This window comes from Pangasianodon hypophthalmus, chromosome 21 (assembly GCF_027358585.1).
Source record: "Pangasianodon hypophthalmus isolate fPanHyp1 chromosome 21, fPanHyp1.pri, whole genome shotgun sequence".
In the NCBI taxonomy this organism is placed as follows: Eukaryota; Metazoa; Chordata; class Actinopteri; order Siluriformes; family Pangasiidae; genus Pangasianodon; species Pangasianodon hypophthalmus.
In genome coordinates this window covers 8,975,871-9,003,523 of record NC_069730.1, presented here as the reverse complement: position 1 = coordinate 9,003,523, position 27,653 = coordinate 8,975,871, and the positions used below count along the sequence as shown (strand labels likewise).

The window sequence follows — 27,653 nt, the reverse complement described above, 5'->3', positions numbered from 1 at the left end:
TTTTATAAATGAGGCATCTGGTTTATTGTTCTAAAAGGACACAACTAGAAACAATTACAATAAAATGGTGTAACCACTGCACAGCTCATGATACTTTTAAGCATGAATTAGCCATTAATATTGCTCTTCAAATAGCTCAAAAAGTTTCTTGGCCAAGGAAATAGTAACATAATGCAGTCATATTCTGTATGAAATCCAACTAAATGATACAATGGGAAGCATTCCAATGGTCTGCAGATAGAGGTTACACTATAGTTATTTATTTATAAGCACATAAGAGATGCTGCACAGAAACACCAGAAGTTCACCGTCAAACACTGTTACTGAAATGCAACAATAATGCAACTAGTACAAACACAATGCAACAACAGGGATCCCAAGAGGGGAGAAAATTACTTATAAGGATAAAAGCTAAAACATGTATGCATATCTATAGACATATAGACACTTTTGTTTTAAGGACAAGGAGTAAGTGCTGCCATTAAAAGCTCCATTTTATAAACAAAGTTCCTGCCCTCCATCTTGCTCCAGTGCACTTCCTTATATGGCCCTCGCAAAAAATTCCATTTCCCATCCTGCAACACGTCGCTTTTTGGGAGATCTTTAGTCTGGCAACGTGGAAACTGAACCAGAACCTTAAATCCACTCTCAGGCCCATTCCGTACTGGCAGGGAAAACAAACAAACAAACAAACAAAAAAAAAACACACCATTAATATGATTAAAAACAGACATCCTTCCTGGTATTATGCTATGCCTACACATTTGTGCTCAAAAGTTTGCATACCCTATCAGAAATTGTGAAATCTTGGCATTGATTTTGAAAATATGACTGATCATGCAAAAAAAAAAAAAACTCTTTTATTTAAGGATAGTGATCATATGAAGCCATTTATTATTACATACTTGTTTGGCTCCTTTTTAAAGAAAAATCACCCAAATGGCCCTGATCAAAAGTTTACATACCCTTGAATGTTTGGACTTGTTATAGATACACATGATAACACAAACGGGTTTAAAGGGCAATTAAAGGTTAATTTCCTGCACCTGTGGCATTTTAAATTGCAATTAGTGTCTGTGTATAAATAGTCAATGAGTTTGTTAGCTCTCACATGGATGCACTGAGCAGGCTAGATACTGAGCCATGGGGAGCAGAAAAGAACTGTCAAAATACATGTGTAACAAGGTATTGGAACTTTATAAAGATGGAAAAGGGTATAAAAAGATATCCAAAGCCTTGAAAATGCCAGTCAGTACTGTTCAATCACTTATACAAAATTTGAAAATTCCGGGATCTCTTGATACCAACCCAAGGTCAGGTAGACCAAGAAAGATTTCAGCCACAACTGCCAGAAAAATGGTTCAGGATACAAAGAAAAATCCACAGGCTGCCCTGGAAAAAAGACGGTGTGGTTGTTTCAAGGAGCACAATACAACGATACTTGAACAAAAATGAGCTGCATGGTCGAGTTGCCAGAAAGCAGCCTTTACTGCGATATGTACAATATGCTGACAACACCTTGACATGCCTCACAGCTTCTGGCGCACTGTAATTTGGAGTGATGAGACCAAAATAGAGCTTTATGATCACAACCATAAGCGCTATGTTTGGAGAGGGGTCAACAAGGCCTATAGTGAAAAGAATACCATCCCCACTGTGGAGCATGGTGGTGGCTCACTGATGTTTTGGGGGTGTGTGAGCTCTAAAGGCATGGGGTATCTTGTGAAAATTGATGGCAAGATGAATGCAGCAAGTTATCAAAATACTGGCAGACAATTCGCATTCTTCTGCATGAAAACTGCGTATGGGACGCTCTTAAACTTTCCAGCACGACAATGACCCTAAGCACAAGGCCAAGCTGACCCTCCAGTGGTTACAGCAGAAAAAGGTGAAGGTTCTGGAGTCTCCTGACCTTAATATCATTGAGCCACTCTGGGGAGATCTCAAATGTGCGGTTCATGCAAGACGACCAAAGACTTTGCATGACCTGGAGGCAAGACGAATGGGCAGCTATACCACCTGCAAGAATCTGGGGCCTCACAGACAACTATTACAAAAGACTGCACGCTGTCATTGATGCGAAAGGAGGCAATACACAGTATTAAGAACTAAGGGTATGCAGACTTTTGAAAAGGGGTCATTTCATTTTTTTCTTTGTTGCCATGTTCTGTTTTATGATTGTGCCATTCTGTTATAATCTACAGTTGAATATGAATCCCATAAGAAATAAAAGAAATGTGTTTTGCCTGCTCACTCATGTTTTCTTTAAAAATGGTACATATATTACCAATTCTCCAAAGGTACTTATGGAGATATATGTACTTATACTACAGGAAATGTGGAGCTGACATCATAAAGCATTGCCTGGAATTGTATTTTGTAAGCAACACTGGGTTTTGCTTTTTGAGGTTCCAGTTTGCTTTTCTTTAAATGCTTACATTTTTTATTTTTATTTTTATAACATTTTTTCTATTGTTTTTATTGTGGAAATAACATGGACAACATGGATATTAACATTAGTGATAGTGCTACTTTAGAGCATCACTGATAAATATGTATATAATCACACACACTATATAGCAATGAAAATTTAAGAGAAATCTAACCTTTAGTTGAAGTAAATTTATTCTAAGAAATTGATCAAAAAATATTTTTTAAAAATGTGTCAACTATTGGCACCCCTAGAAATTGATATGAACAACATAGAACTGAAAGAATGTTATAAGCTTGAAGAATTATAGTATCAGGAATCGCAGACGGATTCTGTCAATCACAAAGCTGGATGGTTTAAATGTCTGTTGGAAATCATGGTGATCGACAAAAATAAATTGTGTTAACAGACTTAATGAAAACAAACTCATTTTTATGCAATGGCCATGGAATTTTTCACTGAATTTGGCTAATTGCATTTATACTGCAATGCTGATTTGCTTAATTAACATACCTGTTAAAAAAATGGGGGGAAATGCCTGGATGAATGAGAAATTTGAACAGACACACAGACATGGACAAAACGACACGCACACTAGTAGAGCAGGAATAACAGCAAGAAAAAGAGGACGTATGTATGAAGACAGAGCCTGTTAGACGCATACTGTACTGTCAACAAATCCATCTGCTATGATTTGTCCTAGCTTATAATCGAGATCCCAGTGAGGGCACAAAGAGTACGTTACTCTTAAACTCCAAGGTTGCTTTCTGCTTCTGCTACTGTTTGCCCTTAGCCCAAGCAAATCCCCTGAAATTCCTCATCTCTAAAGCTTCAGAGAACAGCCCCAATTTTAAAAGTAAAAGCACATCAGAAACCTGGCTGCTCCAAGCTGATCAATGAAAACTGACACACAAATGCAGCATCAAGACAGATAGCGCTTACAGGTTAGAGCAAAACTCCTCCATGCAAATGTCAACCATAGAGTTCACCATGATCTATGAGCATTATGGAATTAAATCAGAGTCTGCAGAACCTGAATTTCAAACAAAACAAGTAAATTTGTAATGCTTGAAAAAATACATGTGTAAATGTGATGTTTTTGAAAATTTTAGGTTGAAAAAAATCATGTTAAAAAAAATTCAAGCAGTCTAAAAATTGGGTTCAGTAATTCAGGAAAACATCTGGGATACTGAGAAAGAGCAAGTGAACCTGTCAGCTTGAATTCTAATGGACTTATTTTTCATCAGTGAGTCCAGCCATGCTGTAGCATATGACAACGGTCATGTCAGCTACATTAAAAAAAACTGTGATACCAGGTGTTTTTATCAAATATTTTGATTAAATAAAAGAATATTATTTAATGTGTATACTTCTACAGTGAGAGGAAATAAGTATTTGGACACTTATTTTCATATTTAATATATTGTATTTCTAGTGCATATATCCACTTCAAATTTGTACACAATGTTTTTTGATTTCATACTTGTAATCTGAACAAAAAAGTACCATGTTGCAAAGCTGTTGTTGGCAATTACAGAGAATTTTTTTTCAGCATTGTAGTTTAATTTTGGCCCATTCTTCTTGGTAAATTGTCTTCAAAAATGTCACAATGGTCCTAGTTGTAGACTTGCATAAATTTTCAATGAGATTCAAGTCAGGATGTGTGTGTATATATACAGTCAGGTCCGGAAGTATTTGGACACTGACAAAGTTATTGTGATTTTGCCTTTATACACCACCACAGTGGATTTGAAATAAAACAAGATGTGATCAAAGTGTAGACTTTCTGCTTTATTTTAAGAGGTTCCACAAAAATGTGGCATTTACCATTTAGGAATTACAGCCATTTTAACAAAGTACTTCAGGGGCTCAAAGGTATTTGAACAATTGACTGACAAGAAGTGAATTGACCAGGTGCGGTCCATTTCCTCATTACTTCAAGACAAATAAAGCAGATAAAAGATCAGGAGTTGATATCAGGTATTGAGTTGGCATTTGGCAGCTGTTCGACTGGAGCTACCAATATGAAGTCCAAGGAGATCTCAAAGTGAAGGAGGCCTTCATTAGGCTGAAAAAACATAAATCTATAAGAGAGATAGCAAATACCTTACGTGTGGCCAAATCAACAGTTGGGTACATTCTTAAAAAGAAAGAAAGCACTGGTGAGCTCAACAACATCAAAAGGCCTGGAAGACCACAGAAGACAACTAAAGTGGATGAACGCAGAATCCTTTCCTTGGTGAAGAAAAACCCCTTCACAACATCAAAAGAAGTCAAGAATACTCTGGAGAAGGTAGGCGTAACATCTACAATCAAGAGATGCCTTCACGAATGTAAATACAGAGGGTTTACAACAAGGGGCAAACCAATGGTAACATTTATTGCCAGAAAACATCTAAAAAAGCCTCCCATGTTCTGGAATAAGATTCTTTGGACTGATGAAACCAAGATTAACTTGTACCAGAATGATGGGAAGAGAAAAGTATGGCAAAAGAAAGGAACAGCTCATGATCCAAAGTATACCACATCATGTGTCAAACATGGTGGAGGCAGTGTTATGGCATGGACATGTATGGCTGCCAATGGAACGGGCTCACTGGTGTTTATTGATGATGTGACTGCTGACAGAAGTAGCAAGATGAATTCTGAGGTGTATAGGGCTATACACTGCTCACATTCAGCCAAATGCTACAAAACTGATAGGACACCGCTTCACAGTGCAGGTGGATAATGACCCTAAACATACTGCGAAAACAACAAGACTTTTTGAAGACAAAGAAATGGAATATTCTTCAATGGCCAAGTCAGTCGCCTGATCTCAACCCAATAGAGCATGCTTTTCACTTACTGAAGACAAGACTGAAGGTAGAAAAACCCACAAACAAGCAGCAACTAAAGGTGGCTGCAGTGAAGGCCTGGCAAAGCATCTCCAGGGAGGAAACTCACAATTTGAGTTTTGAGAACATGGGCTCCAGACTTTAGGCAGTCATTGACTGCAAAGGATTTTCATCCAAATATTAAAATTATGGTTATATTTACAATTGTCATTTTGTACAAATATCTTTGAGCCCCTGAAAATGGAGGTACTTTGTTGAAAATGGCTGTAATTCCTAAATGGTAAATGCCATATTTTTGTGGCACCTCTTAAAATAAAGCTGAAAGTCTACAATTTGATCACATCTTGATTGTTTTATTTCAAATCCATTGTGGTGGTGTATAAAGGCAAAATCACAATAACTTTGTCAGTGTCCAAATACTTCCGGACCTGACTGTATATATACACATATATCTCACACACACACACACATATACACATATACACACACACACACTCACACTGTGACTGCAGGTTCGCGCACATAATTCATCCATCCTCCTCACCCACCCATCTTCCTCACACGACTGCTGGCGGGGTGCTGCAAGGACAGTGCTGCTTCAGCACCCCCATTGTTTTGGAAAGCCTGAGTGCACGTGGCTGTGAGGCAGAGCAATCTAATGCTGCGCATCTGGCAGCCAATAAAAACAGCAGCAAAAATCTACCCTCACAGAGAAGATGGAGGAATATAAAGGGAGCTTGCGGCTGCTCTCCAGTACTGGTAGGCAAGCCTTATGAGCCCACTAATGGCTGTCAGAAGGAGATGTGAGCGAAGAAGACGAGCCTCACCGTCTGCATGACAACGGCCCTGTCTGCTGAGAGTGCCCGCCATGCACCCTCTGTCCCACTGCTGCTGCCTGCTCGCCGCGCTCCACTCCGGGACAACTTCTCACTGCCACCTCCACACCACCTTCCCTCACTCCCCATTTCCCTTACCCCTGACTTTCACTTCGAAAATAAAGAGCACATTCCTCACATTCCTGCCTCTGGGTGCTTGTGTTCGGTCGACTCGTGATCTCGTGTATCACAGTGGTGGAGAACACGTCCATGAACACAGCACCTAGCACCGTGATGGAAGAGGCACTGCAACAACTCTTCCAGGCGAGCCTGCAGCAGCAAGCCCTGACCCAGGAGCTGGCCCGTGGCCTCCAGGCCACCACCCAGAAGCTCCTGGACCTGAAGAAAAAGTCAGATACCGCTGCGGTCCCCCTCCTCAGCCCCTGCCGCGAGGCCTAGCACCTCATCTCCAAACTAATGGCCGATGACGACGTGGAGGCCTATCTGCATATGTTCGAGCATGTCACTCAGAGGGAAGGTTGGCCCAGGGAGGACTAGGCCCACACCCTTGCGCCATTCCTCACGGGAGAGGCCCAGCTGGCTTACCATGCCCTCAACCCAGTGGAGGCTGCGCAGCATAATATCGTGAAGAACGAGATCCGCCTGCGCTGTGGTTTCTCCCCTGCCAGTACGGCAGCAGAGTTCCACCCGTGGTGCTACGACCCAAAGCCGCACCCAGGCCCTTATGCACCTGGCCCATGCACACCCACTGGGGGGACAACTGGGGCCACCGAACACCCTCGCAAAGCTGATGAACCGATTCACCTGGCCTGAGATGGACACCGAGGTTCGGGCCTTCTGCCAGCAGTGCCCCCAGTGCCAGAGGACGACCCCCTATAAACCTGCTCCTGTACCACTCAACTCTCTCCCCATTATCGGCGGTGGCGGTGGACCAGTTTGCGGACGTCTTCTCCTCCACCCACAGCGTTACGCACTTGGTCCACCACGACCTCAAAACCCCTCCGGGAGTCGTGGTCTGACAGTGGCCCTACCACGTCCCAGAGGCCCGTCGCAAGGCAATTCAGCCAGATGCTCTGGGATGGCATCATCGAAGAGTCCACCAGTCCCTGGTCCAGCCGCATTGTGGTAGTGCCAAAACCAGACGGGAGTATCCGGCCATGTAATGACTTCCGGAAGCTGAACCAAGTCTCGGAGTTTGACAGCTACCCCCTACCTAGGGTCAACGACCTGGTGGAGCTATTGGGGAGGGCCCGCTTCATATCCACGCTGGACCTAACCAAGGGATAATGGCAGGTGGCCCTGAGTCCAGCAGCTAAGCCCAAGACAGCCTTCTTGACCTTGGGCGGCCACTGGCAGTACCGGGTCCTCCCCTTTGGGCTGCATGGGGCCCCAGCCACCTTTCAAGACTTACAGATGTCATCCTACGGCTCCATCACCACTACGCTGTGGCCTACATAGATGACATGGTGATACACAACTCCACCTGGTCTGACCACCTGTACTATCGCAGGGAGGTCCTAGGAGAGCTCCGGAAGTCTAGGCTGATGGCCAACCCCAAGAAGTGCCACCTGGGATTAAAACAAGGTACAGTACCCGGGATACCGCATCGGCCGGGGCCTCCTCATGCTACAGAAAAAGAAAGTAGAAACCATGGTATCCAAAACCAACCACCAAGAAACAGGTACGTGCCTTTTTTGGGGTTGGCTGGATACTGTAGACGATTTGTGCCCAACTTTTCCTCGATTGCCTCTCCCCTCTTAGATTTCACCTGGAAAGGACAACCGGACCAGTTGGAATGGAGTCGGGAGGCCGAGCGGGTGTTCGATGAATTGAAGCAAGCCCTGACGAGCCCTCCGGTACTGTGAAACCCCGACTTCAGCCTCCCCTTCGTCGTCCAAACAGATGCATCAGAGACAGGGCTGGGGGCTGTCCTCTCACATGTCTTCGACAGGGAAGAGCACCTGGTCCTCTTCGTGAGCTGAAAGCTGACCCCCGCAGAGAGAAACTACACTGCCCTGGAGAGAGAAGCTCAAGCCATCAAGTGGGCCATCAAGTGGGCTCTACCAACCAACGAGCTCAAATATGACCTTGCCGGGCGGGCCTTCACCCTGGTAACCAACCATGCTCCTCTCCAGTGGATGGCTAAAGCCAAAGACACTAACACCAGTGTGACGTCCCCCCGTGCACATGAAAGGCTGCATGCTCTTCACGCAACTACCGGCATCATGCTGAAAGGACAGTGTCCAACAGCTGGATATATGATTTCCTAGCTGAGCCATACACCATGGTCTCATAGTCCAGACATGATTGAATCAGCGTGCTATAGGGTTTCGGCAGAGTTGAGCTTTCGGCTCCCCAATTAGTTTGGGCTAAAACCTTTAAGATATTCATGGCTTTAAAATAACTGTGCTTTAAATTCTTGAAGTAAGGGATAAAGGACAATTTATTATCAAAGGTTATGCCAAGGAATCTTGCTTCTTTGACAGCTGGTCTCTTTCCAAAATAATTCTGGGTCGAGGTGAAGAGAGTGTAATTGGCAAAAATGCACACCGAGTTTTGGTCTTTGAGAACTTGAAACCATTTGATATGGACCAAGACTGCATTCTACTGATTGTCAGTTGCAATTTCTGTTAAATATTATGCATGAATTTACCTCTGTAATAAATACAGATGTAATCCACATAAAGGCTGCCGTGGATGGCTGGCCCAATTACTTTTGCAATACTGTTTATTCTAATACTAAAAAGTGTAACCGAAAATTCTACGTCGCCTGATGCCGGTGGCCGGGGGAGGGGACGTCTCAAGCGGGGCGCGAGAAAGCAGATGCGCGGCAAGAGGGCAGGGGTCTGTGCTAGGCTAAAAACAAACCCTAGCCGGCCAGCTCTCCTGTCCATCCTGCTCCCTGGACAATAAGTTGGATTACATCCTACTCCAGCAAACTACGCGGCGTGAGTTTAGAGACTGCTTGTTTTCATGGAGACGTGGCTCAGCGACCGAGTTCCGGACGCCACCATTCAGCTAGACGGGCTAGCCTCATTTCGTGCCGACAGAGACAGCTCTGTGCGGTAAGGCTCGCGACGGTGGCTTGTGTGTTTACATCAATACGGAATGGTGCAAGCACTCGGTGCTAGTTTCTAGTTACTGCTCATCGCTGGTGGAGTTTGTGACTGTTAGATGCAGACCATTTTATTTACCATGGGAATTCACCACTGTTCTCATAATCGGTGTATACATTCCCCCCAGCGTTAATACTAAAGACGTGCTCTGTGAACTGTATGGGGCTATTAGCGAGCTGCAGAATTCAAACCCTGACGGACTGTTTGTTGCCGGAGATTTCAACCATGCAAATCTCAAGTCAGTGCTCCCTAAATTCCATCAGCATGTGGATTTTGCAACGAGAGGGAAAAACACGCTGGATCTTGTTTACACAAACATCCCCTGTGCGTACCGTGCAGAGCCCCGTCCCCACCTCGGCTACTCGGACCACATCTCTGTTATGCTAATCCCAGCATACAGACCGCTTGTCAGACGCTCCAAACCGGTTCTGAAGCAGGTGAAAACCTGGCCAGCAGGAGCCATCTCTGCTCTTCAGGACTAGTTTGAGCACACTGACTGGCACATGTTCAGGGAAGTGGCAACTGACGGCGACTTCACTGGCTTGGAGGAATACGCGACATCAGTGATTAGCTATATCAGCAAGTTCATTGATGACGTCACTGTCTCCAAGACCATCACCACACGCTGGCCCTAAGAACAGCGAGGGCCAAACTGTCCCGGGCCATCAGAGAGGCAAAGCGCACACATGCTCAGACAATCCAATTTGAGGCACAGAATGGCGTGACGGCGAGGAAGACCACCCCTCCTCCCAATGACCAGGTGCTGTGTCTAACAACAGCCGATGTGAGGAAGGCTCTACACAGAGTCAACTCGCGGAAGGCTGCTGGACCAGACAACATTCCTGGCAGGGTGCTCAGAGGATGTGCAGCCCAGCTGGCAGATGTTTTCACAGACATCAATACCTCCCTGAGCAGCACTGTTGTTCCGAAGTGCTTCAAGGGCACCACCATCGTTCCCGGGCCAAAGAAGTCTCCAGTGTCCTGCCTCAATGACTTCCATCCCGTTGCACTTACACCCATCATGAAGTGCTTCGAGAGGCTCGTCATGAGGCACATTAAGACCCTGCTGCCCCCCTCACTGGACCCCCTGCAATTCGCTTACCGCCCCAACCGCTCAACAGATGATGCCATTACCACCACCCTCCATCTGGCCCTCACCCACCTGGACAATAAAGACACCTATGTTCAAATGCTGTTCATAGACTTCAGTTCAGCATTCAACACAGTAATTCCTCAGCACTTGATTGGAAAGCAGAACCTGCTGGGCCTGAACACCTCCTTCTGCAACTGGATCCTGGACTTCCGGACTGGGAGACCTCAGTCAGTCCGGATCGGGAACAGCATCTCCAACACCACCATACTGAGCACTGGGGCCCCACAGGGCTGTGTGCTCAGTCCACTGCTGTTCACTCTGCTGACTCATGACTGTGTAGCAATGCACAGCTGGGTTAGGGTTAGCCAACAACTTGTCTCTGAACGTGGACAAAACTAAAGAGATGGTTGTTGACTTCAGAAGAGCGCAGAGAGACCACTCGCTGAACATCGGCGGCTCCTCCGTGGAGATCGCCAAGAGCACCAAGTTTCTGGTCGTTCAACACCAGTTCCATAACTAAGAAAGCCCAGCAGCGTGTCTACTTTCTGCGAAGGCTGAGGAAAGCACATCTCCCACCCCCCATCCTCACCATGTTCTACAGAGGGACTATTGAGAGCATCCTGAGCAGCTGCATCACTGCCTGGTTTGGGAATTGCACCATTTCGGATCGCAAGACCCTGCAGCGGATAGTGAGGACAGCTGAGAAGATCATCAGGGTCTCTCTTCCCTCCATCACGGACATTTACACCGCACGCTGCATCCGCAAAGCCACCAGCATTGTGGATGACCCCACACATCCCTCTCACACACTCTTCACCCTCCTGCCGTCTGGTAAACGGTACCAAAGCATTCGGGCCCTCACGACCAGAATGTGCAATAGTTTCTTCCCCCATGCAATCAGACTCCTCAATACTCAGTAACTGGACTGAAGGAACACACACACACATACCTCCAATACTCAGAAACTGGACTGAAGGAATACACACACATACCAATATACACACAACTGAGCATCCTCTCTGCAATTTATTTGCAAGTTTTTGCACATGCTTATGCTGCTACATAACTCATTATATTATACTGTTCATAGGCTGCTACTCTTACGTTTACACTTATGTTTACACTATTTCAGCTACTTGTTTTGTACTCTTGTACTATTTGCACTATTGTCACTAGGTTCACTTTAAACAGAACTGTGTACTGGTCAGAGCTGCACTGGGACTTACTATGCTCACTGTCTGTCCCAGTAGTCACTGTACTGTCTTGTACTGTTTTGTACTGTCTTATGCTGTCTGTACATGTTTGCACTTGTGCACTTTATTGTATAATTTATGTAGTCCCTTGTAGTTCTGTGTTGTTCTGTGTTTGTCTTATGTAGCACCTTGGTCCTGGAGAAACATTGTTTCGTTTCACTATGTACTTGTATATGGCTGAAATGACAAACTCCACTTGACTTGACACACACACACACATACATATATACACACACAACTGAGCATCCTCCATCCTTTCTGCAATTTTTTTTTTTTTTTGCAAGTTTTTGCACATGCTTATGCTGCTACAATACTTATTATACTGTACATAGGCTGCTACATTTACACTTATGTTTACACTATTTCAGCTACTTGTACTCTGCACTATTGCAACTAGGTTCACTTTTAAACAGAACTGTGTACTGGTCGGCGCTGCACTGGGTCTTACTATGCCCATTGTCTATCCCAGTAGTCATTGTACTGTCTTGTACTGTCTGCGCATTTGCACTTGTGCACTTTCTGTATAAATGATGTAGTCCCTTGTAGTTCTATGTTGTCCTGTGTCATCTTATGTAGCACCTTGGTCCTGGAGAAACGTTGTTTCCTTTCACTATGTACTTGTATATGGCTGAACTTGAAGTTGAACTTAAGATGATTGAACTACAACATCCATACAAGGTGTTCATTAACCATTCTCTCCATAGTTTTACATAAACAACTTGTCAGAGCTATGAGACAACTGGAAGGTTCACTGTGATCTTTCCCTGCTTTTAGAATGGGAATGATTTCTACTTCTTTCCAGTAATAGTAATAATAATAATAATGATAATAATAATGATAATAATAATGTTTTGTTTTATATAGCACCTTTCCACAGCTTTACACTTTACATTCCAAACGAATAGACATGGGGGATGAATGGGAGGGAGGGGAAAAAAAAAGCTGAAACACAAAAGAGCAATGATAAAAATATTTCAACTGTTAGGGGAAGAGCCAAAGTACTGAAGGAATAATTGTGTTTCAAGTTGTGATTTGAAAGTCAAGAAAGAAGTAACATTTCAGAGGTTCTGGGGAGTGAATTCCAAAACCATGACAGCAAATGATCTACTACCCATGGTGGAGAAGTGGAAATATGGTACAATAAGTAGGCCTGTATCAGAGGATCTGAGAGTCTGTGCTGGGATGTAAAAATGGAGGAGTGCGAATAGGAAGGGGGGGGGGGGGGGGGGACTAGGATATGGAGGGCTTTAAAGGTCAGAAGAAGGATTTTGTACTGAATCCCTGAAGCTACAGGTTGCCACTGCATGATTATGTTTTATGGGTATAATGTGAGTGGACCTAGAGGAGTGAGTGAGGACTCTAGCTGCTGAATTTTGAATATATTGTAATCTGGTTATGGCATTGGATGGAAGTCCAATAAAAAGGGCATTGCAATAGTCAAGACAGGACGTGATAAATGCATGGACAAGAGTTTCTGCATCTTTAAAACTGAGAATGTGACAAAGGCAAGCTATTTTGCAGCAGTGATAAAAGGCAGTTTTAACAATGGAGCTAATGTGTGGTTCAAATGTGAGGAAGGGATCAAAAGTAACGCCAGGGTTCCTAACAGTTAAAGAGGGATTGAAAGAAATACTGTATTGTTGATATCTTCATGATTTTTTCCTAATTAGTGTATGGGGTCCAATAAGCATTACTTTAGTTTTGGGAGAGTTTAATTTTAGAAAATTGCAATTTATCCATTGTTTTATATCAGTGATACAGGCAGCTAAGAACTGAGGTGAATGGGATGTGGGAGCGCTAGTGGTAAGGTAGATCTGTGTCTCATCGGCATAGCAGTGATAGCAGAGATCATGATGCCAAATGATATGACCAAGGGGCAGCATATAAACAATAAAAAGCAGTGGGCCAAGAGGGGCAAGGGGACAGTGGAGGATTTGTGTTTGTATATATATAATATATGAAATACTGTCTGTGAGACAAGTAAGAACCAAGAGAGATACCAATGGCTGAAAGCCAGGATAGGAGTACGGAGTGAGAAATGGTATCAAAAGCAGAGCTATTATCCAGAAGAATGACAATAGTAAGGGCCCCTGAGTCAGCAGAGAGATGATCATTTACAACTCTGAGGAGAGCAGTTTCAGTGCTGTGGAAAGGAGGGAAACCTGATTGAAAGGGTTCAAAGAGGTTATATGATTCAAAATTATCAGAGAAAAAGTCAACACCCTTCTTTTCTTCTGCAGCCTGAATTGCTTGAAAAGCAGGAAGGCAATATTCAGTAGATTCATGTTTTCTAAAAGTTTCTGCAAGGAAATTAGCAATTCCTGCCTATTATACTGAAAATCAGATTCCAAACCTTTTTTTGTAGAAGTCTTTGCTGAAATGCTGGATAAAAATTGTCTCCAACATTGTCTCTTAGCTTCATTAATTTCTCTCTATGCTTGTGCTCTGCTTATTTTTAATATGATGAGGTTTTCAGTTGTTGGACTTCTGAAGAAAGACTTCTGCCTTTTTCCGCTCTTTTAGAGCATTTTTGCAGTTGTTACTGATACTTCACTGATACTTTAATGTGAATTTGTATGTATGGAATAAATCCAAATAACATCTGCACCAGTGACTAACAAGTACGCATGTGAGAATATTTTTATGTAGTGTTACCTAAGTCTTTGATATACAGTCCCCTCTCTGGAAAAATACTGGAAAGGCAATTCTTATCTTTTGCCACTGAAGACATTTGGGTTTGAGATTTAAAAAATACTGTCAAATTCTTGAGGAAAACCTGCTGCCTTCTGCCAGAAAGTTGTCAATGGGAAGAAGGTTAACCTTCCAACATGACAATGACCGAAAGCACACAGCAAAATTGACCACACAGTGGTTGAAGGAGAAAAAGGTGAATGTCCTTGCATGGCCTAGTCAGAGCCCAGACTTAAACCCCATTGAAAATCTGTGGAATGACTTGAAGACTGCAGTCCACCAATGGTCATCATTAAATTTAACTGAACTTGAGCAGTTGTGCAAAGAAGAGTGGGCAAATATTGCGAAGTCTAGATGTATCCCAACAGACTAAAGGATGTAATTAAAGCAAAAAGTGGTTCAACAAAATACTGACACAAGGGGGTGATCCTTTATCCAACTCAGTAATTCTGTTTTTTAATTTTTTTTTTCTGACCTGTTGCTGTTATATCTTTCACTTGGATGTTATAAGTTGCACTGAGTAAATACAGCTGGATAAAACAAATTGTGTCCATCTTCATTTCAGACTGCAAAGCAACAAAATGTGATTATTCTGAAGGGGAGTGGTTCTTTTCTATAACCACTGTGTATATTCACATATACACATACATATATATATATATATATATATATATATATATATATATATATATATATATATATATATATATATATATATATATATATATATATATATATATATAAAAATAACAATAGATCAAAATTTGAGCTTTCATTTACTGATATCTACATCTAGAAGTGTTAATTAATAAATAAAATAATAAATAAAATAATAAATAAATAAAAAGTGTTACGTGTTAAAGTGTTGGGAATGCATGCTCAATTGGGTTATGGTCTGGTGATTAATTTTTTTCCCCCGATGAAGTCCTTTGTTGTGCTGGCAGTGTGTTTTGGGTCATTGTCTTGCTGCATGATGAAGTTCATCCCAATTAGATTGGATGCATTTCTCTGTAAATCGACAGACAATGTTTCTGTAAACTTCTGAATTAATTCTGCTGCTAGCATCATGAGTTACATCAATAAAGATTAAAGCTGCAAGCAGCATTTTCGGGGGCCAAGCACCCAGACTTGGTAAGCCGCACATTCACAGATGCACTTCAAATGTTGCATAAGCAATCACAGGAAAGCAGAGCCATAACTGTAGGCAAAAGGTTTCAGGACTGATTTGTAGTTTCACGCATTTGCCAGTCTTTTATGGGAGAACAGTTCTGAACATCAAAATTCCTTTGATAAATTTTGTTCAGACAGGTCTCAAGACGGTATGAGCCAAATTTGGTGAAGACTGGACAAAATTTGAAGGAAAAGTAGCAAAAATGGCAGTTAGATGTAAGCATTTTTAGCATATTATTGCTACTTTTGACCAGTAGGTGGCTCTGTCATGAAATTTATTGCATAGCCTCAGGTCATAGTCCTGAACATGCCTACCAAGTTTTGTGTCAGTGCGCAAAATCTGAGATACAGCCTCACTTCCCAGCTTCACTGTCGGATTCATTGACCCATTACAGGCAAACCGTTTGGAGTTTTGGATCATGTGCAGATCCTTTCTTTCTCCACACTTGGCCTTTCCATCACTTTGGCAGAGGTTAATCTTGGTTCCAGAACTTGGCTAATCTCTGTATTTCCTTTTGAATTACAATCTGGCCTTCTTATTCTTACTGCTGATGAGTGGTTTGCAATTTGTGGTATGGCCTCTAGCAAAGTCGTCTTCCAACGGTGGATTGTAATACCTTCACCCCTGCCCTGTGAAGGTTGTTGCTGATGACACTGACTGTTGTTTTTGGGTTTTTCTTCACAGCTCTCACAATGTCTGTCATCTACTGCCTTGGCTGACCTGATCAATGTCTGGTTGTTAGTACACTAGTGGGTTCCTTCAATTTGGACATTCCAAATTGTTCAATTGGCTATGCCCAATGCTTGGCAATGGCTCTGTTCAATTTTTCCCCTCTTTCCTCAGCTTCAAAATGGCATGCGTTTCTTCCACAGACAGCTTTCTTGTCTTCATGTTGGTTTATCCTTTTTAACAACAATGCTGTGTTCACAGGCAAAACCCAGGGCTCAAACCGAGAATAGACATTCAGAGCTATTAATTGTTTAAACAATCAATCTAACAGGACACTCCTGGGCAACAAGAAACACCTGTTCCAATATTTTTGACCATTGAAAATGGATGGATTCCGATTAAGCTGTTTAACACATCTAGATGTAAATGCCAAGCCATAAAAGCTGAAATTCTGATTTACTGTCTCATTCATCTTTTCATCTCAAACCCAAATATCTTCAGTGTATAGCAGAAACAAAAATCTGGCCTTACCATTCCAATACCTTCAAAGCAGACTGTAAGTTAATATGGCTTTGTGTCGTATCAACCAATAATCATATCAGAAAGTACTGAATAAGCCTTTGAAGATTTTGGATATTACTACCAATTATAATCTGTAACCGATTTGAAATCCATAAACAATCTTTAGGTTGATGATGTAGGATCTGAAGCAAACAGGCAAGGAAAGCAAAGAAGCCATAAAACTAGGAATCCTGCTCCCAGACTTTGCAGACCCAAGTTAATTACCGCTTGTTTACTGATTGCTGGATTTCAACTGACCTGTGAACAATCGACAACTGATAGGACATCCCTGACCAGAGGACGAACCCTCTCAGCCAAGAGGAACCTCTGTCAAACTTATTGATCTAGGCCGTTCGCCAAGACCAGATGGCTCACCCAACACAATGGTAAAACTGATAACTACAGAAAAGGGGACTCACCCAAGGACCCTCATTGAATGAGACCTTTGAACCTTGGAACACAAAGTTCACCACCCTTCACACATTCCACAGAACCCAGCTTTAACAGACTACATAAAGCTACTTTACATCTCCTGTAAGGATTTTTAAGATGATGCACCATAGTTTGAAAACTTGTTGCCTCTTTTAGTGTCATTCTGTCTTATAGCCACCAGGTCATTATGATGCTTTTGATCATTTAACAGGTATCATAGTCTTTGTGAGTGTATCAATAACAGCAGGTATGTCGTGTTTGGTATGTGTGTGATCGCTATTGAACTTCCTAAAGGTTGGTATAATGTGAAGTTGAGTACAATGTATTACATGCAAGTTACCAAATTCCTGACCAAAGTTCTAACTTAACCTTGTGCAAAGTTTGCAAAGCCCATAACTCAGAGACCAGAATGTTAATTAGTGTCAGAGGAGGAGAATACAGTTTACACCCTGCCCCAAGATCCTGCTGATTGGAGCAAACACTTTGGGGTCGGCTCAACTGGAAAGGGGTTAAAACCCCCTGACACAAAGGAGTCTCATCCAACGCATCTTTGCAAGAGTCCATCAACATCTTCAGGGAGTCTCTACCAACATCTCCAACTAACAGCTCAAGTGAGTCTCCATCCACATCTGAAGGAAGTCCCATCAACCAAGAGCTTAGTTCTTGCCCCTCGTCATCACAAGGAGATTGCTCCGAGACTCCGCATCCAGACTGGTGCTTGCAAAGCCTCCAACTCTCGCCTTCACACCGCTGTGCACCATTCATCAAAGTTTTGCAACCCGTCTACGAGACTCCACCGGGTTCGCGACCTCACTCTGTTTATCTTCCTCATTGGTCTTTCGAGATGCTACATAAGGCCAACCAGACCACCGACCAATTGACATTGCCGGAAACTCCTCCCAACCAACAACGCAACGAGGGAATCCTGGCAACACAAACGCAAGTATAGTACCCCCAGATTCTCGCTGAACTGGTGCATTTAATACAAATTTAAAGCCCTTCTAAACAAAGCAAAAGTTAAATTAAACTGATAAGTGGATGGTTCGTTCAGGTCATGGTCTGAGAACTGCTAGAAACTTGGAATTTCATTGACTGTCTTTTCAAAGCCATTTTCACCCCTGTTTACATGTGTGTGCGCGTGCGTGCATGTGTGCGTGTGTTTGTGTTAGATTAGTTTCTGTGTTTTAGAATAGTAATAAAGTCTCGTCTGATTTTTAAAGGCAAGTGTCTTGTGTGCTTCTAATTTACTGCCTTAAACTGCCGATCTTGTTACTGTGCTCTTAATGTAGTGTTTCTCTATATTTAGGATATTACTGCCGGTGGCCACAGAGGTAATATCCCGTACACAATTAATAAATACACTCATTTCAACTTATCGCTGGATGAATAGTTGATCAGCTATTAAAATATTAAATTTACAAATTTCCCCTTCTGAGCTGATCTGCTAATCTCCTACATATTTTGGTGGAGAATACATCAGTTTAACCTAAACTGCTAATTTCCTTACAATGACCTAGATTTCTTGCACTAAAATTCCAAGAGCAAGGAGAAGCATGAAAGTAAAAACATTTGGAGGTAAAATAAAGCCATAACTTTGCAAGTAATTCCAACATTGTGATCCTCACAAGATAGTAAATGCCACGACAAAATGCAATGCACTGTGATGTAATGCATTCTGAGAACTATGTTTAATGAGATATTTAATTAATATTGAATTTTACTGTTTAGAGTCTATGTTCCCTCTCGGCACTATGCACACACATAAATAAGCATACACATGTGGGTTGCAAAGAGGAAAACAATGAGTATATTTGCATATATTTTGCTATTTGTGCATATACCTGAAATGGCATAAGCTCCATTTGGTGATGCTACTGTAATGGCAGAGGCATTGCCAATGCTCTCAATGGCTCCAAGTCCCACATGATTACTGAAGCTTAGAACGTGCCAGCCCATTACCTTTGCCAACTGCTGTACTGCATGCACCTGGTGCTGAGACATCTGTAACACACCCAAACACAAAGCCAAATAAATCCAATTCTGGATTTTCACATTCTGCAAAGTATTATTCCTTCTTCCAAAAAATCTTACACAGTAAACAACTGTTAATAATATTATAACTTAATATTATAAATACAATTTTAACAGCAGTCAATTTATTAAGTTAATAGCATTTTATATATAGCCAGATTGCCAGGTGCATTTTTTCTGCATTGTCCCCCAGAGAATGTATAGGCTGAGCCAGTGCCATTCTCTCAGCCGATTTATTTAAAAACAAAACAAACAAAAAATAAATAAATAAATAAGAACCTAGTTTTAGGCCGCCTTGACACCTTAACTTTAAGAAACAATAAATATATTTCACCAAAACAATGTAGAAATCATTAATCTTGCCTAGACTATCTTCATGGAAAGATCACGTTGGATAAGGAGCAAATTTAACAAATGAGGCATTTAACAAAACTGTCAGTCTACAGCCAAGTCTGATTTCCTTGCACAGTGAATGTCACCCTTTTATTAATTTCTGAATCTGATTTTATGACTGTAAACATAGCTTAGAAATGTTTTATAAAACAGCACACTAGTTTTGACAATGTGTGTTAATGAACAGGTCACGTTAGTGACTTTTAGTGAATTAGTAAAACTACAGACTTTTGTGAATTTAATGCTTGTTTTAGTTTTTTTTAATTAATTAAAAATAATTTAATTTTTAATTGTTAGTGCATCCAAATGGAAAAATACAGGCAACTGAATACGTAATACTTTATACTTTATTATAAAGTATTATAACAATACATAATACATTGAGGCTCACACCCACCCAGGATAATGGCAAAAAGGGAACACACTAAACATGTTTTTGTTCATTTTTGAGAACATTTTTAAGTGTGGCTGAAAAGCACAAATTTGTCAAAATATTTATTTTTGACAGAAATAAAAAAAGCAACTATAGGGCCCTTAAGAAAGTATCAGCTGATTATGATTTACATAAATTTCATGCAGTCATTAGGCATGTGTTTAAATTCCTGTTATCTAATATAACTAATGAAATTAATGCAGATATTGTGGTGCTGTGGGCATGAATATTTACCTGTGACAGTAAAAAGTCTTGCAGCTCTTGCTCTTGGTGAGAAAGAGTGATGACACGACCATCTCTGTGCACAACTCTGATCTGCTCCACTCCAATGTTCAACTGTAGCTGGATAGACCTGAGAGAGAGGTGTGGAAAGACAGGTCATTCAGGTATTTAATATTTGTACGAGGCAGGAGATGATACACTAAAGCCACAATACGAGATGTATCCCGACAGGCTTCACAAGACAATATTGACACAAAATGTTAGATTTTAATACATTTATTTTTTTAATGACAACAAATCAAACCACTGTAATAATACATTGTATTGTCAGAGTATATCAGATTTATATATAAAATTATTTTTATATATAATATTTTTATAATATATATATTTATATATAATAATATTATTAATAATTATTAATAGTATGTTATTTTAATCTTTTTCAGTGTCATAAATGTATTTAATGGTTATTAAGTTATTAATATGGAAAGATTGTTTGGCCATAGATTGCGACTTATATGATTAAATAAATTAGTGCCATCACTGCTCTCTACTGCTGTCTGCCATCCATCTTCAATGCACAAATTCTGGATAGTGTGAAAAAGTTGAGCAGTAGTGTATTAAGGGGCATTTCATTATTTTTTTTCCCCAAGCTCAAGGCCAAATGAAACAAGGCTGAAGCTGAATTTGACATGCGCCATAGCCATTCCTCCTGATTAGCTTAATATTCTGGAATATTAAGCAAACATACTTCAAGACAGTTAGGTTCCCACACGCAAAGTTCGTACTTTGTACGTTACTACCTCTGGTGCTGCTGCCTACTGTGCGAGTAGAGCTAGAGCTCATAAATATTAAATGGAAATATCGTGATACACGATACGAGCATCAAATTCGTCTGGTCAGTATTTTGCATTGTGATATTCGAGACAACGATATTCTGTCTAATGCCTAATTTATACTCATTTTATGAATCCATCACAAACATCAGTATGGCAAAAAGTACTAGATACATCTATATGTAAACTAGATAGAAGCCGAGTCTTGGCCAGGAATCAGTATCTACTCTTACTTGCAGATTTGCTCATAGCCTTGTGAGGTGATGAGCACTTTGACACTGGACTCGTAAACATCATTAATATTGGACCAGTGAGCCTGAATCTGAGGATCCTCAATACGACTTGCCAAGCTGTCAATGGTTCGTGCCGTCCTGAAAGAGAAAGACTATGGTACAATAGCTCCTACAAATGTACACAGTGTGCATGTTCTTGTAGCTCATGTGTCTGCATTACCTGCTCCTGAGGAAAATATGTTTGGCTTGTTTGACTATTTTCTCAAGTAAGCCCTCACTGTGCTGCAGCGAGCTGATCTCCGACTTATCATAAGCCATTGGTCCAGCCATCCGCAGACGCTTAGGAACAAACGGAGCACTTGCAGGGTGGGGCATCACAGAGGAGCTCAGAGTCTGTTTATGGAACTTGACACAGAAGTATTGACAATATTTACTCAAAAAAGAAAAAAAAAAAAAAAAAAAAAAAGTTCTTTTCTAACTCCTTCCAAGAGCATAACTTTCAGTGCATAAGTCTAAGAGGTACATGTACATATGCTCATTCATTATGCTTTATCTTGGTCAGGCTGGATTTGGAGCCTATCCTGGGAACACTGGCCAGAATACACCCTGGATGGCATGGCATGGCAGCCCATGACAGGACACCATCAATCAGATCTTTCAGAACTTGTTTTTGCCCTCATATCTGAACAACTTTCATGAATTAAGGGCCACTGTGCATGTATACACAGGATTCTAATAAGCTTGAATAACAGCATATACAGTGAGGGTATTTTTTGTGTACCTCTCTAATAAGTTGGTGCAAGTTGTGTTCCAACACATATAGATGGTCATCTGGTTTGGTTTTGTCTGGTGAAGCTCTCTGGTTCTTCTTATCCGTAGTAGAGTGGCACAATGAGATGGAGAGCTGAAGTCCTACAATTACCAACTGACTGTTACTTATACACACAAAGCATTGCAAACACACACCTCTGAATGGATATAAACACAGCCCTGCAAACACTAAACTTACATGAGATACAAATACATATAGCCCTGCATACATCAATTAGCCACAGTACACTCTGTGATTTATATATACACTCTCTCACACACACACACACACACACACACACACACACACACACACACACACACACACACACACACACACACACCAGTACCACAAATATCCCTTCATATTAGTTGCTTGCACACTCTGTGATCAGGATCGTACAGGCATAACATCCTCTAACATACACATTTCCATATCATCATCAGATAATTGAGCTGTTTGGTCAAGGTGTGGTTGAGTTTACCAGGAAAAGGCTGTGAGATGATCTGGTTTTTGACAACAATGTGTGGAATATGGGATTTTATCTGCACTGCCTCCCGAGAGAGCTGAGCGAATATCTCCTTACATAGCAGCACATTCTGAGCAGCTTCCAGCTTTAGATGCCATATCTGGGAGCCTGAGAGAGAGGAAAGAAAGAGAAGGAAAAAAAGAGATTGCTTTATTAAAGCATGAAAATCTCTGAAATTTGTGCCTCTTAGGCATGTGTGTTCTGTGGTTTATATGGCCAACCTCATGTGAGTTTATTAGAAGTTTTACTCAGTACCTGGCTTGGCTTTGGGGGGCTTCCTGAAAAGATTGACTGTTCCCAGGTCTCCTATATCAGCAGACTGTTTCTGAATAGAGACCTGTAGAAGTACAAAGCCACTACAAAATGTAAGTATGGCTTTGCACCATATCAGTATGCCTTGTGTCTAATACAATATTTGCTTTTTACCTTAATGTATGCAGAGCCCTCTAGGTCACTCGGAATCTGAACGTTGAGTGGACAGTAATCATCTGGAATTTTCTTATCCAAATCAATATCTGTGTTTTTAATCACCTCAAAAGTGCCATGATGAGTAAACAATGACCCTGCAGTCATGAGAGGACATTTGAATTACAACAGAGCATATCCTGTTAAATAACTATCATAGTCATAGCCGTTGACTCACCTGCGCTACGGTAGCTAAGATCTCCAAGGATTTTGTCTCCAACTTTGCGCAACTTCCACTGTGAGCGCAGGTGTAGTAGTTCTGCATTAAAATCACGCTGACGCCACTGCTCCTGACTCTCTGCTACAGACTTACTTAGCTTCTCTGCCCCCCTCAACAGCAACTGGCCTGCAGTGGCCAGAGACTTCTTCTTACTGATCAACTGGAAAACCTGGGGGGTCTGGAAACCGACACACATGCACGCTGATTACTCATTAATTTCCATAAGACGTACCTTTTTTGATGTCTCATAGGGGAAATTTGGCAATCTAGTACATACAGTCAGGTCCATAAGTATTTGGACAGTGACAATTTTCGTAATTTTGCCTCTGTACATCACAATGGATTTGAAATGAAGTAATGAATATGTCACTGAAGTGTAAACTTTCAGCTTTAATTCAAGGGGTCTAACAAAAATATTGCATTAACTGTTTAGGAATTACATCCATTTATTCATAGTCCCTCCATTTACACAGGCTCAAAAGTAAATGGACAACTGACTGATAAGCAGTTTTATGGCCAGATCTGGCCCGTTTCCTCCTTATTTCATGACAAGTTAAGGAGATAAAAGGTTTGGAGTTGATTCCAAGTGCTGAATTTGCATTTGGTAGCTGTTCATGGGAACTCCATGAACTTCAAAGAGGTGTCGATGCGAGTGAAACAGGCCATCATTAGGCTGAAAAAGAAAAAAAAAAAAAAAAAAACTTTAGGAATGGCCCAATCAACAATATGGTACATTCTTAAAAGTAAGGAATGCACTGTCGAGCTCAGCAACATCAAAAGGCCTGAAAGACCTCAGAAGACAGCTAAAGTCGATGATCGCAAAATTCTTGGTGAAGAAAAACCTCTTCACAACATCTAGCCAAGTCAAGAACACTCTGGAGGAGGTAGGTGTATCGCTGTCAAAGTCTACAACCAAGAGACCCCTTCATAAACGTAAATACAGCAGGTTTACCTCAAGATGCAAATCACTGGTAACACACAAGTACAGAAAGGCCAGATTAGACTTTGCATAAATAAATAAATAAATAAATAAATAAGCCTGACCAGTCACTGGTGTTTATTGATGATGTTACTGCTGATTGGAGTAGCAGGATGAATTCTGAACTGTATAGAGCTATACTTTCTGCTCAGATTCAGTCAAATGCTGCAAAACGGATAGGACAGTGCTTCACAGTACAGATGCATAATGACCCAAAATATACCATTAAAGCAATGCAAGAGCTTGGAAATGGAATTTTCTTAAATGGTCGAGTAAGTCACCTGACCTCAACCCAATTGGGCATTCAAATTCGATAAACTTTCATTTCTGTTTTCCCTTCTAACTTCCTGAAATAGCCAATGGATGCAGCCTGATTATGCAGCATGTAGTAATGGCATAAAGCCAGCACAACAGTCAATCAGGCTGAATGGTGAGAGAGAGGCCTGAAAGCAAAAGTGAAAGTGGGTCATCATCTCTTGATGTCATTGTTCCAGAGAAAGGCCATAGCATTCCCAGGTCACATATCTAAAGTATGACGAGCACAGTTAAGCCCAACATATGCTGCCATCCAGTGCTGACAAAGTCTAAACATTACCAATTTGTTCCACTATTAAAAAAAAAACCTAGCTGAACAAACATGGAGTGTAAAAGTGCATTCAAATGTAGTTAGCCAGCCATCAAGCAAAGGAGTTTCTCATAAACAACAGCTGACTGAGTAGACTTTTCCTGCCGTTATCCCATACGGATCAAAAAAACGCACCAGGAGATGAGAGAAAAGCTATAAGTAGGGTTGGCACCCATCCTAAATAATACGGGATCATACCGTCTTGAAAATATAATGCTATTCGTCCTGTATTTTCATACGCATCATTTCAAACATACATTAGGTCTTCACAGTGTTGAAAATAACATAACCCAGAAACACACACTATGGACAATTTGGAAATGCCAATCAGCCTACAACATGTCTTTGGACTGGGGGAGAAAACTGGAGTACTCGGAGGAAACCACAGAAGCACAGGGAGAACCTGCAAGCTCTTTGTACGCTGGGATTTGAACCCCCAATCCCCGTGGTGCAAGGCAAACGTGCTAATCACTAAGCCACCATGCCCCCCTAACTAAGAAATGAGATATATTTAAAGGTTTTTACTTAAAAACGAAACGGGGTCAACCTATCCATTTTCTATTCAATAATTCAAGAAGTCATCATACTTCTATGATTCTAGATGTTGCTGAAATAATACAATAATAAATCCAAAGAAGCAGGAAAATGGTTTAAACATGGCAAAAAAAAAAAATTTAATTTTAAAAAAATTTTCAAATTGGAAGCTGGGATTGACACATATTTTTGATGGAAAAATAAGATATGATGCCACTAAGTACAGTGGACAGGAGTATTTTAATGATGGTATTTTAATGACCTCACCTATTAAGTAATGCATATCGCTGTTTAAGCAACACTCTGCTACTTAGAGCAATTTTTAAATAAATCTATACAATATCACTATGTTCAAACATCACTTACTGCATATGTTCTTCTTTTTAATATATTAAAGCGCCAATAATTCTGGTGGTACTGTATGAGAATGTGTGGTTTCTGGGTGCACCCTTAATCTAATAGTACGGCTTTCCTCCAAACAGAATTTAAAGGCAACTGCATGGTGCCTTTTGCTCTAATAAACAGTAAAGACTAGGCTACTGTTCTGTTTTGGGCAATAATATGCAGCTATTACAACATTTATTATTTCTTAGTCATTGTTATTCTTTGTTGAAACTCTGTGTGTTTGTGTTTACATCATGGTCTGCAGGGCATCCAATGCCTACACATCAGGAAAATCTTGCGAGTTAGCGAGTTCCTTAGGCCTAAACAGGAATAATCAGACTTCACCATATCAACAATTATACATTTTTCTTTGTTAAACAACACTTTTTCCATCTGCCATACAAATCCCTATGTATGAGCTGTTACTATAGAAACAATAGAAACTATGAGTGTCCAAGCCATTCTGACCAGTCAGATTCAAGACTTTAACTGCACGGTGGTTAGAGAGCTTAGAGAGATTGCATCGTATTTTCTTACTTTGACAACAATGGGATCCTGGGATACTGGATCAAGAGCCATATACTTCTTCTCCTTGATGACACTGAGCATGTCATGCAGAACACACATCTCAGTCAGAGCACTCCGTAGATGGTTCCTCACTGAATCCCATGGCCACGAACAAGGTTGGAATTTTACCAGTCCTGTATAATTTTGGGTTATGCGTTACTGGGATACTAAAGGTCTGATAAGACTTAAAAATTATTTTAATTCCAGTGTCAATAAAAGCATGATAGTGAAGGCGCACATAACCCCTACTCACCCTCTTCCCCCTCCAGGTCTTGCTTGCTCCAGTCAGACACTCTGCTTTGTCCATTTGGGTCCTCCTCATCCGAGTCAGAGCCCTGACCAAAGTCAATGCGCTGTGCAAGCTTTGCAAGGTTCTGTGACATGGAAAGTGGTGGCACATACGTCTCCACTCCATCCAGTGAAACCTCCTGCACCTGCCGCTCACAGGATGACTCAATACTCACGCGCACTGCAGGTACCCCCGACATGCTGTTCTCATTCATTCAGTTTCTGTAAATAAAACAGACAGAACCACTACAGCATCCTCTGATCACTACACAATTCACTACTGCATTCCCTAAACCCACTCCAAAACATAACCATCTAAACACAACACCAAACACTTCACAAACTCCTAAACGACTTTAAACAATTCTGCACCATCAAAACACAACCACAAACATTAGAAACGGTTCCAGACGCCTTGACTGGTGTTTCTTCTTGTGTTAAACCCTCAGGAACTAAAATTATTATAAATGTTGCTTTATTAAAGGTCTTTTGTTGCGCTCACTACGTATCCAGTGTTAAGCAGTCACGGTTGTTTTGCTGGCACTAAAGTAAGCAGCTTTATCATTGTTTTTGTCATTCAGTCAGTTACATTACCTGTAACGCACAAAGTAACAGGTACTGTGAAAAAAGAAAGTAAAAGCCAGCTAGCTTAACCACTATGCAGAATTGGCTATCGTTATCCTAGCTAGCGACCTGCGCAACACATTGTTAATATTATACTATCAACCTTTAACACTAAACAACTGAGCGAAGTTACATATTAAAAATATGTAAATATTAAAATATTTAACCTCACGAGCTTCACGTGAGGTAACTACAATCGATACAACTTCTTACTTCTATACTGAAGTAGAGCGCCAACTAATTTATACTGTTCACGTACAGCTCTCTTTTATCGTTCCAGGCGACTCATTCTTCGTGTACGTGTTTCAGATGGCAGACCGACGAAAGGTCCGTTTACCGCCCCCAGCTGGGACGGAGAGCCATCAAGCGCTCCCACGGGAGGCCAT

The 27,653-nt window shown here is 41.3% G+C and overlaps 1 protein-coding gene across 4 annotated transcripts; it reads right to left on the bottom strand.

Moving 5' to 3' along the window:
• Positions 1-27,653, bottom strand: med17 (mediator complex subunit 17). 4 transcript variants are annotated; one of them, XM_026941220.3, is made up of 13 exons: positions 27,527-27,653; positions 26,609-26,865; positions 26,326-26,489; positions 23,225-23,444; positions 23,008-23,144; positions 22,837-22,918; positions 22,537-22,689; positions 22,023-22,153; positions 21,462-21,646; positions 21,242-21,379; positions 20,182-20,299; positions 18,932-19,091; positions 1-664 (listed from the first exon to the last, which is right to left on the bottom strand). In XM_026941220.3, the coding sequence occupies exons 2-13, from the start codon at positions 26,856-26,858 to the stop codon at positions 456-458; spliced, it is 1,947 nt and encodes a 648-aa protein (XP_026797021.1). In that variant the 5' UTR covers positions 26,859-26,865; positions 27,527-27,653; the 3' UTR covers positions 1-455. The 4 variants fall into 4 exon arrangements, with proteins under 4 accessions (XP_026797021.1, XP_026797022.1, XP_026797018.1 ...); XM_026941221.3 differs by having other exon boundaries at positions 27,481-27,616; XM_026941217.3 differs by having other exon boundaries at positions 27,435-27,572.

Bases quoted from the DNA above. Each gene is read 5' to 3' on its own strand.
- med17 (XM_026941220.3), bottom strand. From the start codon at position 26,858: ATGAATGAGAACAGCATGTCGGGGGTACCTGCAGTGCGCGTGAGTATT. The intron at 26,490-26,608 runs GTGAGTAGGGGT...AAAATTATACAG, and splicing joins AGACCTGGAGGGGGAAGAGG to GACTGGTAAAATTCCAACCT. The intron at 22,919-23,007 runs GTAAAAAGCAAA...GTACTTCTACAG, and splicing joins AGGGCTCTGCATACATTAAG to GTCTCTATTCAGAAACAGTC.